At 39.7% G+C, this 18,309-nt stretch overlaps 1 protein-coding gene across 9 annotated transcripts in view; it reads left to right on the top strand.

The window, feature by feature from the left end:
- The window catches only part of Kif1b (kinesin family member 1B), a 163,197-nt gene that overhangs the window by 87,231 nt on the left and 57,657 nt on the right, over positions 1-18,309 (top strand). For 8 of the 9 annotated variants that reach the window (XM_008831788.3, XM_008831797.3, XM_029562850.1 and 5 more), the window contains one exon: positions 17,845-17,938. In XM_008831788.3, the coding sequence (XP_008830010.1) occupies positions 17,845-17,938 (94 nt within the window). Of the gene's footprint in view, positions 1-2,923; positions 5,130-17,844; positions 17,939-18,309 lie in introns of those variants that run through there. The other variant, XM_029562859.1, reaches the window with a different exon arrangement.

The raw sequence follows: 18,309 nt of genomic DNA, 5'->3' as shown, positions 1-18,309 counted from the left end.
AAGTGACCAAATCCAAACAGTATTTCCAGCTCTACAATAGTGAATCCAAATATCCTTAAGTCTCTTCTACCTGAAATAGGACTTACATCTTGGCACATAAACTTGGCCTACAAAATTTTTAGTATCATCAAGGCAATACATTTTTAACTGTAAAGAGAACATACTGGAGTTAGTTTGATAATATTTGAAAGTTTTATGACTTCATTTGAGTTCTTTTGAATTTATATAGACTCTTTTGTTTTGAAAGTTTAAAAGTATAACTTATTTCTCAAGTCTGATACTGAAGCAATAATTAGAATAGTTGTCATTTTGAGCTGGGCATGGTAGCACGTGCCTTTAATCCCAGCACTAGGGAGGCAGAGATGGGGGATCACTGTGAAATTGAGATCAGCCTGGTCTACATAGCCAGTTCCAGGCCAGCTGTGGCTATAGGGAAACCCTGTCTCCAACAAACATACAATGGCGAGACGATGGAGGAAGACACCTGTTTGGCCCTGTGGCCTTGGGGGATTCACACACACACACACACACACACACACACACACACACACACACACACACATACACACAGAGGCATAGAATCTGTACATTTGTCTTTATCTGCTTTTTGTTATATTTTTAACTAGGTCGGATTGTAAATGAGTTCAGTACCTGTTTGTTTATAGGATGATAGAAATAATACAAATCAACAGCAACATCTTTATATTCAAAAGCTAAATCATTATCATTGTAGAAATAATATTTCAGGGACTGGAGAGATGGCTCAGAGGTTAAAAGCACACTGGTTATTCTTGCAGAAGTCCCCACGATTGAATCCCAGCACCCACATGGTGACTAACAACCACCTGTAGCTACAGTTCCAGTCTGATGCTCTCTTCTGTCCTCCATGGGCACTGCTTGATTGTGGGAGCACTTACATACATACAGGCATAATACTCATAAAATAAAAATAAATTTAAAAAAAGAAATAATATTTCAATCATTAAAAGGTGACCGTGCATACAGACATTTGTATCTGGAAAACAAGATACTATTATCACTCAAAGCCCTGGCTGGCCTGGAATTCACAGAAATCTGCCTGCTTCTGCCCCTGCACCCTAGATTGGGATTTCAGGCTTGTGCCACCATGCCCAAATCTCAGTTTCATTTTTTTAATTAAAAAAACAAAAAACAGGGAGGCTGGTGCGTTGGCTCAGTGATTAAGAGCACTGGCTGCTCTTACAAGGACCCAGGTTCAGTTTTCAGCTCCCACATGGTGGCCAACAATGGTTCATAACTCTAGTTCCAGTGAATCAGACACCCTCTTCTAGCCTCTAAGAGCATTGCATGTGTAGGCGCACTTACCTACATGCAGGAAAAACATTCATACACATAAAAATAAATTTGGAAACATTATAAAACCTTTCACTAGAAATATTTTTTGTAATCACATCCAAGAAAAAATTGTGTTAGTTAAGAACAGTTAGTTATTATCCCTTATAGCCCTTGAAAACTGTGTTGTGAAGTCAGTTTACTGTTTTAGGACTAAGTAGAAAAATTTTTTGGAAAAGAGGTACTAGTGCAGAGACAGCTGGAAAAGACAGAGTTCAAGTGAATCCACTTCATGTAATCAGGCTATACTCTGTGTATTGGAAGCATTAGCCCTTAAAAGTGATAGTCTGTGAATAGCTGGAAATGACATGGTTTTATTTTTTTAAAATAGAAATCATGAGTTGTTTTCTCTTTCCGTATGTTAATTTTTGGTTGGGTTCTGTTTTGTTTTCAGGAGCAATCTTACTTAAGACTGAGCCCAGTTTGGTCTTGAACTTGTAACGGTCCCCCTGTCTTAGCCTTCCATGTGCTGAGATTACAGTTGTGAGCCGCCTTCTGAAATATTCTACTACGCTAGAGATGTAGCTTAGTTGTAGAGTGTTTACCTAGCATGTGTGAGGCCCAAGCAGCACCCCTCCAAAAAAGACAAGTTTAAAATACACTACTACCTGGGAAATTTTAAATTATGTTTAATGGAAGAATATTTACTCAACTTAATTTTTCTTCTTGTAACTTCTTAATATTTTAGAGGTCAGATTTCTGGCTTTAGTGGAGAAGAAACAAAAAATAAGCCATAATCCTTTTTTAAATGCTTCCTTGTTTGGGGGAGGAAAAGCTAATGTACAAATCAAGTGGGTTAACTAAACATGAAAAAGAAAATAGCAAATCCGGTATCTGCTTCTAGAAAGCTAGTTTCAAAGCTCTAGCATCCACAGAAAAGGGAATTTGGTTGATAAGAACCTTACAAGTTCTGCAAATAGGAATTCTTAGCACTTTTAACATCGTCTCTCTTTGCTTCTTCTCTACTTTCTCTTCTAACTTTTTTCTAGGGTTGCTCTTTTAGTAAAGCTAAATAAAACTTGGCGTCCTGCAGCCTTACTAACCTTGTTAATCTGCCTGCTCGCCACTTCTTTGTATGGCATCCGTGCTCACTCACAGGGGAAGGAGATTCTGGAAGAAGCAACAGCAATAACCAAGGCAAATGTGGGGAAGTGGCTGCATGGGTGTTAGCATGTGTGGGGTACAGGGGCTTACTTCATTTTCTTGAGATAGTGGAGGTGTTATCTCACACTAGATTGCTAATTTTATATGACTCTGGAGTGAGAGACTGTCAGCCCTCCAAGAAATATGGTTCATGTAACTCATCAAGTGGAAAGTTGGATTAGGAATACTAAGTGAATCTTTTTATCATTAGTACCCTACATATACATAGGTCTTAGTAGACTTCCACATCTAGGGTTTGTTTTGTTTTGGGGTTTTTTAATTTGTTTTTTAGTGTTTTGTTTTTAAATTTGGTTACACCTTTTTTGCTTGCTTTTTCTTCAGTTGGATTTTCCTTTTTCATTTTAATTTTGGTTATTTTGGGGCCATTTTTTATTTTGTTTTTCCAAAGGACGCGGATTCTGATAGCGGGGACGATTCTGACAAGAGGTCCTGTGAAGAGAGCTGGAAATTGATTACTTCTCTGAGAGAAAAGCTGCCTCCCAGCAAGTTGCAAACCATTGTTAAAAAATGTGGCCTTCCCAGCAGTGGAAAGAAGCGAGAACCAATTAAAATGTATCAGATACCTCAAAGAAGGCGCCTGAGTAAAGATTCCAAGTGGGTCACAATCTCAGATCTTAAGATTCAGGCTGTGAAAGAGATTTGCTATGAGGTTGCTCTTAATGATTTTAGGCACAGTCGGCAGGAGATTGAAGCCTTGGCCATTGTTAAGATGAAAGAGCTTTGTGCCATGTATGGGAAGAAAGATCCCAATGAGCGTGACTCCTGGAGGGCAGTGGCCAGGGATGTCTGGGACACTGTTGGGGTGGGGGATGAGAAGATGGAGGATATGATGGCCACTGGGAAAGGTGGAACAGACGTAGATGATCTCAAGGTTCACATAGACAAACTGGAAGACATTTTGCAAGAAGTTAAAAAACAAAATAATATGAAAGATGAAGAGATCAAAATCTTAAGAAATAAAATGCTCAAAATGGAGAAAGTCTTACCACTGATTGGCTCTCAGGAGCAGAAAAGCCAAGGAAACCACAAACCAAAAGAGCCCATTGGGGCTGGTGTTAATAGTACCTCTGATTATGATGTCAGTAAAGCAGATAGTGGGGAGCTCGGCAAAGAAGAACGTGTCTCCCAGCTGATGAGTGGAGATCCAGCTTTTAGACGTGGACGTCTTCGTTGGATGAGGCAAGAACAAATTAGGTTTAAGAACCTACAACAGCAGGAGATAACAAAGCAGCTTCGTAGGCAGAATGTACCTCATAGATTCATCCCTCCTGAGAACCGGAAGCCCCGTTTCCCCTTTAAGAGCAACCCTAAACATAGAAACTCTTGGAGTCCTGGAACACATATTATCATAACAGAAGATGAGGTTATTGAGCTTAGAATTCCAAAAGATGAAGAAGGAAGAAAAGGAAATAAAGAGGAAAGCCAAGAAAAAGTGGGTAGAGCAACTTCTAAAGATCCCCTGTCACCATGGGGTTCTCAGGTCACAAGAAGTCAAGATCACATCCAAGTTAGCAAACAGCATCTTAATAATCAGCAACAGCCACCTCAGCTTCGTTGGAGAAGCAATTCTCTCAATAATGGCCAACCGAAAAATATGCGCTGCCAGGCAGCTGCCTCTTCAGAATCATTAAACTCCCACAGTGGTCTCCCCACTGCTGATCTGCAAACTTTCCAGGCAAAGCGCCATATTCACCAACACCGGCAGTCTTACTGTAATTATAACACTGGAGGTCAGTTAGAGGGCAGTACAGCCAATTGCTGTGAGAAGCAGACTGAGAAGCCCAGCCACTGTAGCCAATTTGTGACACCTCCAAGGATGAGGAGACAGTTCTCTGCACCCAATCTCAAAGCTAGTCGAGAAACTACAGTCTAAGTAAATTACTGGACAAACTTGAAACAGTAGTGGAGGAAACAGGCAGTGTTGATGTTAGCTCGTGACTTTTAAGTTGGCGCCTAGTCTTTATATTAAGATTTCAATGTTATGTTCCTACAATTATTAGCTGGGTTTTTATTGCAACAACATAAAACACTGGTAAACTTTTCAACACTTCCTTTAGCTTATGTGTCATAAGTGGGCAGGTCGTGGAATTGTGAATAAAAAAATCAAGGTCCCTGTATTCTGAGATTTTCCTCCTTGATATCTAGATAATTAATACACTTACACTGGCTTGTCTTGTTTTGTTGTAAATTTTTTTAATAGTACTTAGAAATTTATTTGATACCACAAAAGACCTGCCTCTCGGTTTATGCAAACACTCAAAAGAGGAATTTGAGCTATAGAATAAATTCCTCCTATTCCCGATGAATGCTAGAAACTGATTGAAAAAATAATAATGTGCAACTGTGTGGACCCAACTTTAGATTTCTCATCCATGTCTGTTCTGTTCTTTGAGTACAATTTGAATTTTCATAAGCCCAAACTGAAGGTCTTCAGACAATGTTCTACACAGCTTTGCATCTTCCACATCATCATCTTATTCTATATTTTATATAAAACTAATTCAGTATTATTTTAGTGTGTCAGAATATATGTAAAATTTGTTGTAATTCTAAGATCTTTAAATTGGCACTGTCTGGATTTGTTTGTGAGTTGCATTTTGAAGTTTACCATATTGTTACACACACACACACACACACACAAAACTGTTCACCAAAATATTGACAACAGAAATGCCAACAAATTTTTGTGCTTTGAGCAATATATATTTAAGTTTATAAGGAGATTATTTGGTGGAAGAAGAAAGAGATGGAACATGGGAAGAAGGCTTCGATGTATACCTCTTTATTGCTTTTTCTAGTAGCTTATGAGATGGTAATACTTAACTTTGGTTAGGCCTGGAACAGATGAGATGACCTATAGAGTAGACTGTTCTTGGCCAGCAGTAGTAATGCTCACAGATACTCAACCAAGGAAAGGCAAGTCCTGGTGGATAATCACTACTCTAACAATACCTCATTTCAACGTGTTGTGGTTGCATTTTGCCTTGCTGGAGAATTCTACGGGAAAAAAAAAAGTATTTTAATGGGAAGAAAATAAAAGTTTTCTATATACTTTTTCATCTCTTGAACTTGTCAGGAGTTTTTCTAGGAGGCAATATGAAGAGATCAGACTTCACGGTGTTGAAGATTCCTAAGTCACTCTAAATCATCTGCCAAACACTTGTCTTCCAAATTGTATGAAAAATTACAGCCAAGATAGCAGTTAACATTCAACAAAGCCTTCAAGATTATGATTGTGTGGTTATTTTTTTCTTTGTGTGTGGGCACTCTGCTTTAGTAGAACACATTAATTGTATTTTTTTTCTTCTAAGAACATGCTTTCTTAATGTACTGAAAGTTGTTTTTTTCTTTAAAAAGAAACACTTTTGAAGACACTTTTGCTTTCATAGCTAGAACAGTTCTAGTCTTCAGTGGAGGTTTGTATGACAGAGTAGACATGGGTGAATGATGCTTGCTGTGTGTGGACTGCATTGAGATGACAATCTCCACACCATTTGGTTGGAATGGATGTGGTGGGCTGCTGCACACCAGTCACTTCAATGCATCTGTGTAAATCCACAGTTGTCCTTTCTTACTCTTCAGACATAATCATACTGACTTCCTTTTTTGTCCAAGCCCTTATTTCCTTTTATTAAAATAGTAACTACTTAGGTTTGTTCCAATTCTGTAGCAAAAATTGACTCTTGTTTTCTTAGCTTGAAATATGCTATATCCATATGTTTTCTTTTTTGTGATGGCCTTCTAGACTAGATATCAGTAGACACTTTCCTTTCCCATTAAACATTTGGAGTGAGTTACTCCCCAATTAAATGACACTAGAATGAAGAGTTCTGTAATATTTCCATGTGTGGATGTAGGCTTTGTTAAGCATTATGCCTACAGGGATAGTCCAAAGAATTACATTTGTACTTAATCTGCTAATCTAGGAACACTCATTACTGAAATGTTCAGACATCTTAAAAAAACCCTTAAGGGTCTGGAGAGATGGCTCAGCGGTTAAGAGCATTGACTGCTCTTGCAAAGGACCCGGGTTCGATTCCCGGCACCCATATGGGGGCTACAAACTGTCCTTAACGCCAGTTGCAAGGGAAATCGAAGCCCTCTTCTGACCTCCGTCCATGGCATTGCACAACATGGGTGCACTCACATACATGCAGTCAATACACTCATACACATAAAACAAAAATAATGAATAAAATATATTTTTTAAAAAAGCCCTTAATTTCCTAAATGACCAGGAAAAACATGAACTTTGCTTTGATCGACTGCTAGAGATGTCCTTCATGCACTTCAGAGCAGATACTTAGCTTGGAAAACTGTGTGCAGAAAATTGCTCCTTTGACTCTCTCACTAAACAAGCATATCGTGTCGTGCTCTTGTGAACCCTTATTACTTTTTAATTTTGGGTTTTTTTTTTTTAGATGAATTCTCAGTTTCCCAGACTGGCTTCAAACTTGTAATCCTCCTGCCTTAGTGTCCCAAATTGCTAGGATTAGAGGTGTATGCCACCATGCTCAGCTTTCTCCGTAAGCTTAAATTCTTTAAGACCAAAGAGAAATTGTCATCATTAAAGCATTATTTTATTATGGAAATATTTTTATGTGTTGCTATAGTGAAATAAAAAAGTGCTTATGCTAGTGAAATGATTTTAAAATCTGGCATTATGGGAATATAGTGGAGTCCTAATTAATTGGGTATGGTTTTATAAGCCAGAATGATATTCTAAGGAGAATTAGAAATTCTGGTTAATAAATTTAAACCAAAGGTCCTTTCCTTTACTTTTACTCTTGCTTCTAATTCTTTTAGGACAGTAAATTGTTTTCCTTTCATGGGTAATATAATAAATGGGAATTGTTTATAACATTGAAGTGACTTGAAGTGACCTTTTGTGCTTTAGGTGTAAGATGCTAAAAACAAAAAGATTAAGTTTGCCACACCAGTGCCTGAATTTTTAAATGTTATCAGATTGTAGGAAGTTAAATGGACTTCTCATGGTCAGCTGCTGTACCTGGTGCCTTACTGGTCCTTTGTTAATTTGCCTTAATGATTTTCACAGAAGGCTGGGAGGAGAGGAAGCTGCCTGTGCTCTAGGGTACCTTAACAGAGAAGTCTTAGATGCAGTACAAAGCAAGCATATGTTCTTCATTGTTAGAGCACAAAGCATTAACAGGCAGGGTTCATAACCGTCCAGTTCATGTCATCTTCCTCAGATTTTAGAATCTGCTTGAGATATACTTTGGACCACCTTAGGTTGTAAAAAGTATTGGTTTTCCTCCTATTATTACTGTAAAAAGAGTTGTGAATCTTCTTGTTATTGAACTGTGGTTACCCCTCAATTTCTTAAAACAGTGCTTAAAGATTGTCTTTGAGTGTAAGACCTGCCTTTTCAGAAAGGGAAAGTTAGTTTGTAATGTTAAAAAAATAAAGTCATCATTCAATAAAAGTTGAAATCATCTTTTTAAGTGTGATTTCTGTCTGTGTGGAGGAGGGAAAAGTAAAACAAAATAATGCTAATTAATAATATTAATCAAACCTGTTCTTGACTTGTATTTAATTGCTTTTTCATCTGAAGATGATTATGTGCCAAATATTTTTTCTTTATATTTCTACATGGACTTGATTATTTGGAAGCTTCTACATTTGCTGCCCTTTTTATGGAATTCTGGGCCAGGGACTATAGCTCAGTGGTATGATAGCCCTTGCCTTTCACACAGGCTTTGGGTTCCATCTCTTATGCCACAAAACAATGGATAGTAAAATAAAGAATGCTGTTTTCCATGGGAACTTTAAACCATACTTTATGCTATAGTGCTCTTAAATAAAACCTTTTCTCATATGAGTAAAAAATAGCACTTTCATATTTCAATTTATATTAACCTATGTTTTCTGTTTTTTTTCCATTACATAATCATGATTTGAAATTCTTTAAATGAAATAGCTTTCCTCCCCTTGAACCTCTGCTTTTCTTCTCTCAGATTATTGGTATTCTGCTAAAGAAGAAACAGGACAAAGCAAATGTTTTGGAGTTTTGTTTTTGCTTTATGGTCCATTAGTCTTGTTGAACATTTGGACCTGCCTTTTTTTTATATTGAAAAATAACACAGCCATGTGTTTTTAATTAGAACACAACATATGCATAAGTTTTAAATATGAAAATACCGTGTTTTAAGAGAAGTGTTATGCTTGAATTGTTCTGTATCAGGTCTGATACCTTTTTCCTTCAGGTTCTTTGTATTTCTCTGCTATGAAAGAAACTGGTGGAAGTTTCCAGGACCCCTACTGTTCTAGGGAGATAGAGACAATTCTAACACAGTGTGACATATGAAGTGATAGTTGTGTGTTCACAGAGAGTCTCATCCAGAGAGGAGTAGGAGAGAAGGTTTGTGGAAGAAGGACGCCCTGAGCCAAGAACAGAATTTCATAGTATAACTGGGAATTTTCCAAAGTGAACAAAGCAAGAAAAGATCAAGGATCTGGGAGGAAGAGAACAGGTGATGATCTGGGAAGTGTAAATAACTTGGGGTGGTCAGAAAGCCAGATGTGTGGGGGTGGGTAAGAGACAAGGGGGTTGGAGGTAATGAGGACTAGATTGTGGTGTGCTGAGGAGTTGGGATTTTATCTTAGATTTGAGAAACTACCAGCCAAGTGTAAACAGGGAAATACTTTATTAGATCCACCCTTTAGAACACTCACTGTGACCAAGGTATAGATAGGTTATATGGAGGCAAATTCAGAGCCATGTGCACCAGTTGATGTTGCTTCTTGAACCAAATGAGAAAGAATGCTTTTCCAAATAGTGCTGAGAGAGATGAAAGGACAGGAGAAAACGGGAACTATTCTGGCTTTAGAAAAAGTGTTGTAGGCTGGGCATGGTTTGCTTATACCTGTAATCTCAGCACTGAGAAAACTGATGTTAAGGAGGTCAAGAGTTCAAGGCCAGCCTTGGCTACATGAAACCCTGTGTCAAACAATAAAAAAAAAAAAATTAAAAAGCTGTGGGATCCCTTCAGAGCAGACATAGATCTAAGATTGGCCACATAGTGCTGGTGGTGAGGAGCAACTTTAGGTGTTGAGAAGAAGCGGAGTGTCACATGGGACATGAATATCTCCCTGCAACTGCTTGCTGATTATAACTTGTCATTTGAAGCAAATTTCTACTGTAAAAAACCTGCCTATCTAGAAAACTCAAGGGCAGTGTCATTGACTTTGCCTTGAGTGTCATCTCCTTAGAGATACCTAACTGTGCCAGTATCATCTCTCACCTGGAGGACTACAGGAGTCTCTTTGCTTCTATTCTTGAGTCCTGCCCTCTATCATCCAAGTAGTAACCAGAAACCAGAATCATCTCTTAAGAACATAACATCCTGTAGTGGCCTCAAGGGCTTTCCATTGCACTTACAAATCTGAACCTTAACTGTTGTTGACAAGGCTTTACACATGGCTGTTTGCCCACCTGATTCCTGTCTTAACACTATCACAGTATAGACAACTCTGGCCTTTTGTTCCTACCTCAAGGCTCTTTTTTGAAAAATATTATTTTTATTTTATGTGTATGTGTGTATTGCCTGCATGTAGGTAAGTGCACCTGTGTCATGCAATGCCCATGGAAGACAGAAGAGGCTGTTGGATCTGCTGGAACTGGAGTTACGGACAGTTATTAGCTCCCGTGTGGGTGCTGGGATTCGAACCCAGGTCTTCTGCAAGAACAGTCAGTGTTCTTAACCTCTGAGCCATCTCTCCAGCCCCATCCTACCTCAAGACTCTTTAACTTCCTCAGGATTGCAATTTGTTTCTCATTATGCTTGTCTCCATGGTGGATCTCCACTCCTATGCCATTCTTCCTATCCCAGCCCACCCTAGATCAATGCCCTCCCCCCCCTTTTTTTTTAAGTTTATTTTTTGGGAGGAACAGGATCTCATGTATCCCAGACTGACCGAACTTTCTATATCTGAGAATAACTTTCAACTTCTGATCCTCCTGCTTCTGCCTTGCAGAATGCTGGGATTACAGGCATGTGCCACAACGCCCAGTCAGTGCATTGCTGGGGATTGAATCCAGGGCTTTATATATTCTAGAAAAGCACTCTGTCCACTGAGCTATATCCCTAGCCCAACTCTCATTGTTTTAATCATGATAACATGTAAATTACCTTGTCATTGTACTTTTTTTGTGTCTTCCATGAGAATATAAACTTCTTAGAATAAGTGCCTTACCTCTCTTGTTCACTTCACCAATTATCCATATACATAGGATTCAGAGACTGCGTTCTCAAGTACAGTGTGTATCAGTCTCCCCGAAGTCTTGCGAGAGCATATACTGATGGGCCACCCCCAGAATTTCTGATTGAGTAGCTCTAGGACAAAACTTGATCATTTGTATCTCTGATAAGTTCCCAGGTGATATCATTGATTCCCAGGGACCTTTGAAAACCAAAACCATTGACATAGAACTGGGTTTGGAAAACATTTTATGTAAAGGGCGAGATAGTAAATGTTTTTAAACATGGTATTTGAGGGGTGGTACAGATGACTCAGCAGTTAAGAGCACTGATTACTCTTGCAAAGGACCTGAATTCAGTTCCCAACACCCACGTGGCAGCTAACAACCACCTTAACTCCAATTCCAGGGGGACCTGACACCATCTTATGGCATTGCTCTTCAGGCATTGTATAACACAGATACACTTACATACATGTAGGCAATACACTCAAACACATAAAATAAAAATTTTCAAAATGGTATTCAAGGTGAAACTCAGCTTTGTACATGTTAGGAAAGCAAAGCACTCTTCCTCTGAAGTATATGCCTAACCCTCAGGAATTCCTTAAGCTTTTTGGGCCATGGGGTTACTCTCATAGCTACCTGCCTTCACTGAGGTAACAGAAAAGTAGCCATAGACAGTCTAGAGATGAACACAAGTGGCAGTGTCCTGTAAAACTGCACAAACACTGCTGGGTGGCTGGATGTAGCCTACACACCGTGATGTGCTGATCCCTGATCTAGAATACAGTCATTTTTAAGTCCTTTTGGTCTGTATCAACACATGATTGTTTCTGATCTGGAAGACAGATATGTGCCAGGTGCATCAGTGGTAAATGACAGCATGGCCCCCTGGACTCGGGAAGTTCAGAATTATGGAAAAGTAGCCACTAGACAGACACCTACGCTAGTATTCAGTACTGTGTGACAAAGGCCAAGAGAAAACAATCCAGGGTGCTCTGAAAGGTCAAAACAGGTGTCTCTGGGATGAGAGGAACGTCCCCTGTCTCTCTTAGCTGACATTCATTTTATTTCACTGAAAGAAAAAAAATCAGAGAAAAACTTCGGTTTCTCCCCATTTCCAGTTCTCTGTGTCTGTCCATAATATATCCCTGTCCATCCCTATTAGTGGTCTAGCTGTCGTTGCTCCTCTCTTAGCACAGCCCAGGTTCATGCATTATATTCCTTTTCTAGGACTCGCTGTTTCTAACATCTGTCTATGATTTTAGTGTCTGTCTTTCTCCTCTTCAGTTCCAGCCATCATACAGGCATGTCTTCATTTTACCTGTTTAAGAATTCTCATTCTCTGTGAGCTGCCACTCTGGTCCTTAGAGAAATATTCTTGGGAATATTACCTATCCCCATTTTGGCTTATATTTATGTAGTCAGACTCTTGCTCTTGCTCCCTGTTTCCCACTGAAGCCACTCTGAGGAGTTACCAGAGATCTCCCTGGTGACAAGTCCAAGGATGTTTTCTCAGTTTTCATCTACTAAAATCTCTCTGCATTTAACACCGTTGCCTACTCATTACCTCTTGGGAGACTTTCTTCTCTTGACTTCCTAACTTCTTTCCCCTCATTAGTTGCTCCTTCATGGCCTCTATGGCCATAGACTTTGGTTGTTTATGTATCTTTTTTTTTCTTCATAATATGTGCGTGGTATGAGTACATGTATGTTTGTATGTGTGTAGGCATGTGTGGGTGTACATGTGTGCATGTGTGTGTATGTAGAGGCCCAAGCCTGACATCAGATCAGGTGTCTTCCTTGACTTCTCTCCACCTTATGTATTGAGGCGGGGTATCTAGCTGAATTCAGAGCACTTTCTTGCAGCTAGTCTGGCTAGCAAGTTTACTCTGGGTATTGATTCCCTGTCTCCACTTAACCAACTCTGAGATTACAGGTGGGCTGTCACGCCCATCTGGCTTTTAGATGGGTTCTGGGGATCTGAACAGTGATCCTCATGCTTGCATAGCAAGTGCTTTATCTGCTGAGCCATCTCCCCAGCCATTTCTGCATCTTTTTTTAAAGATTCATTTTTTTTATCTTATCTATCATCTATCTATCTATCTATCTATCTATCTATCTTCATCATCATCATCATCTCTCTATCCATCTAATCAGAGACAGGGTCTCCCTGTAACCACAGCTGGCCTGGAACTCACTATATAGACCAGGCTGGCCTCGATCTCCCAGAGATCCACCTGCCTCTGCCTCCCGGTGGGTGCCACCACACCTGGCTCATTTCATTTTTAATTGTGTGTATGTGTGTTTGTCTATATGTGAGTATGTGCACATGAGTGCAGGCACCCTCAGAGGCATAGGATCCCCCTGGAAATAGATTACAGGCAGTTGTGAGCCACCCATTGTTGGTATTGGCAACCAAACTCAGGTCTTCTGCGAGAGGCAGTGCATGCTCTTAACCACTGAACCATCTTGTCAACCCTGTTTCTGTATCTTTACCCATTCCACCACATGATCCTATACATTTCTATGGCTTTTTTACATTGGCAATGATGAAAATAACTCATGTATTAAAAGCATATATGTATTAATATATGTAGTACGCTTTTATTTATTTTATCTTGGTGTATGTATAATGTGTCTGTGTGAGTGAGGGTGTGTGTGCCAGAGTGTATGTGTGGTAGTCAGAGAACAACTGTTAGGAGTTAGTTCTGCCTTCCACCATGGGTTCCAGGGTCAAACTCAGGTCATCAGGCTTGTGGGTCAAGTGCTTTTACCCTCTGAGCTATCTTAATGGCCCTAAATTTAATCTGTTATGTGTATCAACACATCAGATCTTTACAACATCCCTCTTCTGTGAGGTTGGTGGTGTTAGTCTCATTTTACATAATTTTACATACAGCTACTAAGTGGAAGACCAGGTCCTGTCCTAGAGAATCAGTCTATCTGCAATCCACTGCCTTGCCTCTTGTCTCTGGTGACTCAGAAATACCCTCTCTAGTCCAGGTCTTGGGCTGGAACTCTTGGTAGAAATATGAAACTAAAACCTGACATCCATAAGCTGGTAAGATTGTTCTGGGTAAAGGCACTTGCCCACAAGTTTCAAGTGCACAACACACACACACACACACACACACACACACACACACACACAGTCTTTGGGTTTTTGGGTTTTTTTTTGGTCTTTTTGAGACATGGTCTCCCTGTAGCCCCAGCTGACCTGGAACTTGCTATGTAGACCAGAGTGGCTTCGAACTCACAGAGATCCGCCTGCCTCTGCCTCCTAAGTGCTGGGATTAAAGCTATGTGCCACCACACCCAGCACAAAGTTTTTTTAAAAAAAAAAAAAAAAAAAAAAAAAAAAACTCTGACATACAAATAGCCAACAGACATCATATTTAAACTATATAAACTGGAATCTTTAGCATAGCCCAAGAATCCAAGTCATCCCCAGATTCTCTTTTTTTTCCTGCTACCTCAGATCATCAGTAAATTCTGTGCGTGTAAAATATTTCTGGTTCCGTTCTCTTCACCATTTTTGCTGCGGACATCAGCCATCATTTCTTTTGGACAGTGCTACAACTGCTTTCCTTCCACAATTCTCCCAGTTATCACAGAAAGTGGGATTTGTAAAATATATACTATACTATCCCATGGCTTCTCTTAAAATATGCCCAGTCATTATATCTACCATGGTCTGCAGGCCTTCCATAATTCAGTCCCTACCTGACCATCTGCAACTCCATCTCTTGTCTTCCCCTTCCTCCAATACTGTACCCACACTGAATTTCTGCATTGCCTTGCACACACTAGGTTCCTTTCCATCTTAGGACCTCTGCATTTGTTGCTAGTGTTACCTTGATTGGACTCCTCCCACCCCCAAAGAGCTCAGTGGGCTTGCGGTGGCCTTCCCTGACCACTAAAAGTATTTCTCTTGTTCCCTTTCTCTCCTTAGTAGTCCTTCTAATGTCTGCCTTCTACCTTGCTTTATGTTCTTCAGCGTGCTTCTTGCTACCAAAATTATAGTGTGTGTCTTGTTTACTGTTTATTGTCTCTTTCCTCTCACCAGTGGGACCCTTGTCTCACTGACCTCTGTATTCCTAGCATTGGGAACTAAACAGGGACGCAGAATGTATTTGTCTAGAGGTTGGAGTGATGGTTCTAGCTTAGCAATTAAGAGTGCTTGCTGCTCCTGAAGAGGACCAGAGCTTGATTCCCAGAACCCATGACAGGCAGCTCACAGTCACCTGTAACGCCTGTTCCGGGAGAACCAGCGCCTTCTCCTGGCCTCTGTGGGTGGGTGGGCAGATAGACACACGCAAATACAGAATATCCTTGGAAGCTCATAAGCAGCCTGGTTTGGAGAAGGGATTCAATTCAAGAAATGGTGCTGTTATTTGGACTACCAAATTCTAATCAACATATAATTGGAAGGCTTCTTTTTCCCCCCGCCTCATCTCAAGGATGATAGGCAATCTTTTATCCTAATGAAGCACAACCAGAGCCTTTAGGGAAAGCCAGCCTCACACCTTAGCTATCAGGATCTAAGAATTTTGTTTTCATTGATAGTTTGTCCAGCCTACAAACTTATTCTTGAAGAATCCCCCAAGATAAAATATTAGCAGTCTTTCTTCCTGGTGATTTTTAAGTGAAATAGCAAGTGTTTCTCTTTTTACCAAAATAACATATAATAAACAGGCTGTAAGGGGAAAATACTTGACAACTATCCAGGTTACTGTTTTGAAGTATTTTACATTTACAGAAACTGAAAAATAGTACAATGAACTTTTGTTTCTTGTGATTTTTTTTTTCTGATAAGGAAATTGGAGATACCATGATGGCTGACCCCTACGTGCTTCTAAGTTTATATCCTAAAATCAAGGTGGTTCTCTAAATATTATTATCCCCTCCAGGAAAGTTGATACTGAGTCTACATCGTCTAATAGATAGTCTATTTTCAAATTTCCCATATTTATCTAAAATACAAATATTAGGTGAATGTGTATTTTAATCCAAGATCTAGTTAACATACATTAAATTGGTTATGACTTGCTAAAAAGCTATTATTATGGGCTGGCAAGATGGTTCAGCACGTAAAGGCACCTGTTGCCAAGCCTGATAACCTGAGTTCCATTCCCTGAACCCACATGGTAGAAAGAGAGAACCAATTCTCAAAAGTTATCCTGTGACCATCACACGGTCACTGTGGCACACATGTGCCCACACTCTACACACAACTAAATAAATAAGTAAAAGTAACATTAAGTAAGGTAGTGAGAGGCTGGAGAGAGGGCTCAGTGGTTAAGAGCACTGACTGCTCTTGCAGAAAACCCAGGTTCGGTTCCTAGCACCCACATTGCAGCTAAGAGCCATCTGTGACTCCAGTTCCGGGGAATCTGATGCCCTCTTCTGACCTCTGTGGGCATTGCATGACATGGGTGCGCTTATATGAATGCAGGCAATACACATAAAATAAAATATTTAAAAATAAGGTAGAGAGCAATAAAGACGTAAAACAGCAGCCTTTACATGTGAGTGCCATCTTCACATACAGAATGAGTGTCATTTTATTAGTGTATTGCCATTTAAGAGGACTTCTACATGTTTTTTGGATGTTTTATCTGTTGATCCTTCCCCCAGTTGTTTGGTATGCAGGTTAAATGCTAAAATCTCATTTTTAAAGGTAAAAAAAGTATAACTTTAGAAAGACTTCTTTCTAGGATTACAAGGCTAGTAAGATCAGATGTTAGGACCAAAACTCAGGTCTTACCTGCTAGCTTCATTTTTCCTCCTCTTCCCACTTCCATCCCATCTTCTCTGTCCCCTCTCCTTATCTCCCACACATAATCCCCTGAAAAATGAGCTTAGGTACCTGTAAGGCTGTGCTACTCCCTCTTGTTGAGGACATTGAGTATGTAAAGCCAGGAGCTTCCTTTGTGAGACCCACTGGCAAATAATGGGAGAATATTCGTTTTCTCAGCACTGCTGATGAACTTAATCTTCTCCTTTTGCTGAGGAGGCCTTCCTGGATGTATGGAGTGTTGATGTGAGACATGGAGCATTCTCTTTGACAACAGTACAAGTCTGTCTCCTGGTAGCCTGTAATTGGGTCACTCCTGGGAAACCAAACAAAGCCTGGGTAGTAGATCTTCAGATGTTGTGTGTATGCTATGATGCAGTATTTCATTATGTGAACGTCTCCTTTCTTAACCCTGCTCATCTTATTTTCATTGAAATTCAAGTACTTTTTTTCTATTAACACCCTAAGGAACCTATTTAGACAGTTTCTTCTTGATTTCTCCCCATTATGAAATTTTAATGCCTCAAATATTGTCTATATGTATATTTGTGCCTTATACATAAAAAGAACAAGGTCGGGGCTGGAGAGACGGCTCAGTGGTTAAGAGCACTGACTGCTCTTGCAGAGGACCCGGGTTCAATTCCCAGCATCCACATGGCGGCTACAAACCATCCTTAACTCCAGGTCCAGGGAAATCCGAAGCCCTCTTCTGACCTCTGCGGCATCGCACGACACCGGTGCACTCACATACATGCAGGCAATACACTCATACACATAAAATTAAAATAATAAATAAAATATGAAAAAAAGAACAAGATCATTTTCCATCATCCAATAAACATTTCCCCCTTTGAGGTAATACTGCTTCTGTTGAAAATGGAGCAGGTAGAAAGAAGATAAATCTTTTTTGTATTATAGTAATCCACTTTAATCCACATATTACTCGTATATTTAAAAATAAAATGTCTTTTGAATCACAGCAGTTTCAACTTAGTAGTGCTGTAGGGTTTTAGTAATTTTTCAGTCACAGGGAGCTTCAAAAATCTATAATCTTAATTATTTCCCTTTAAAATAGTTGGTTGGGACTTTGGAGATACTTGGGAATTTATCTTCCACTGTTTTCTTTCTCTGGAATTCTTGATGTGCAAAATACTCTTTCCTCTCTGTGTCTCTTTCCTTGTGTTTGTCCTCTGCTGTCTGTGCTTCTCCCAAATATTCCTTCCATTTTTCTTTACCTTCTGTCCATTTCCTTCCTCTCCTACATGTTATCTCCTTTCTTTTCATTTAGGACTATGAGAGTAAATTGCAGGCCTTGCAGAGGCAGGTTGAGACCCGATCCCTGGCTGCAGAAACAACTGAAGAGGAAGAAGAGGAGGAGGAAGGTGAAATCTCAAGACTGAAACTTTGCCTTGTATTTTTTTTAATTTGTATTATCAAATTAGTCCTTTAATCTGTTATGAAGCTGGTTTCCTCAGATTTGACCTACCATTTAGTGACCTTGTACTGGGCTAATTGAAAGACGATTTAAAAGATGCCCAGTGCTGTGAATCTAGGCTATGTTCTCTAGGGTGACAGAGGACTGATAATGTTCTGTAGAACAGACAGTCTCCATTTAATCTCTGGAGACCTTTTCATATATTGTTTCGTCGCTGTACATCTGAACTTCATGTGTTGGTTTCACGTAAATACAGAGCTTAGTCATTTAGCATAGTCTGTTCCATTTCCCAGTTCCTATCAGAGATAACCCACTGAG

This window comes from Nannospalax galili, unplaced genomic scaffold (genome assembly GCF_000622305.1).
Source record: "Nannospalax galili isolate Female #2095 unplaced genomic scaffold, S.galili_v1.0 scaffold870, whole genome shotgun sequence".
NCBI classification, from domain to species: Eukaryota; Metazoa; Chordata; class Mammalia; order Rodentia; family Spalacidae; genus Nannospalax; species Nannospalax galili.
Note: the sequence above shows the minus strand (reverse complement) of the source record. Positions and strands in the feature narration are given on the sequence as shown.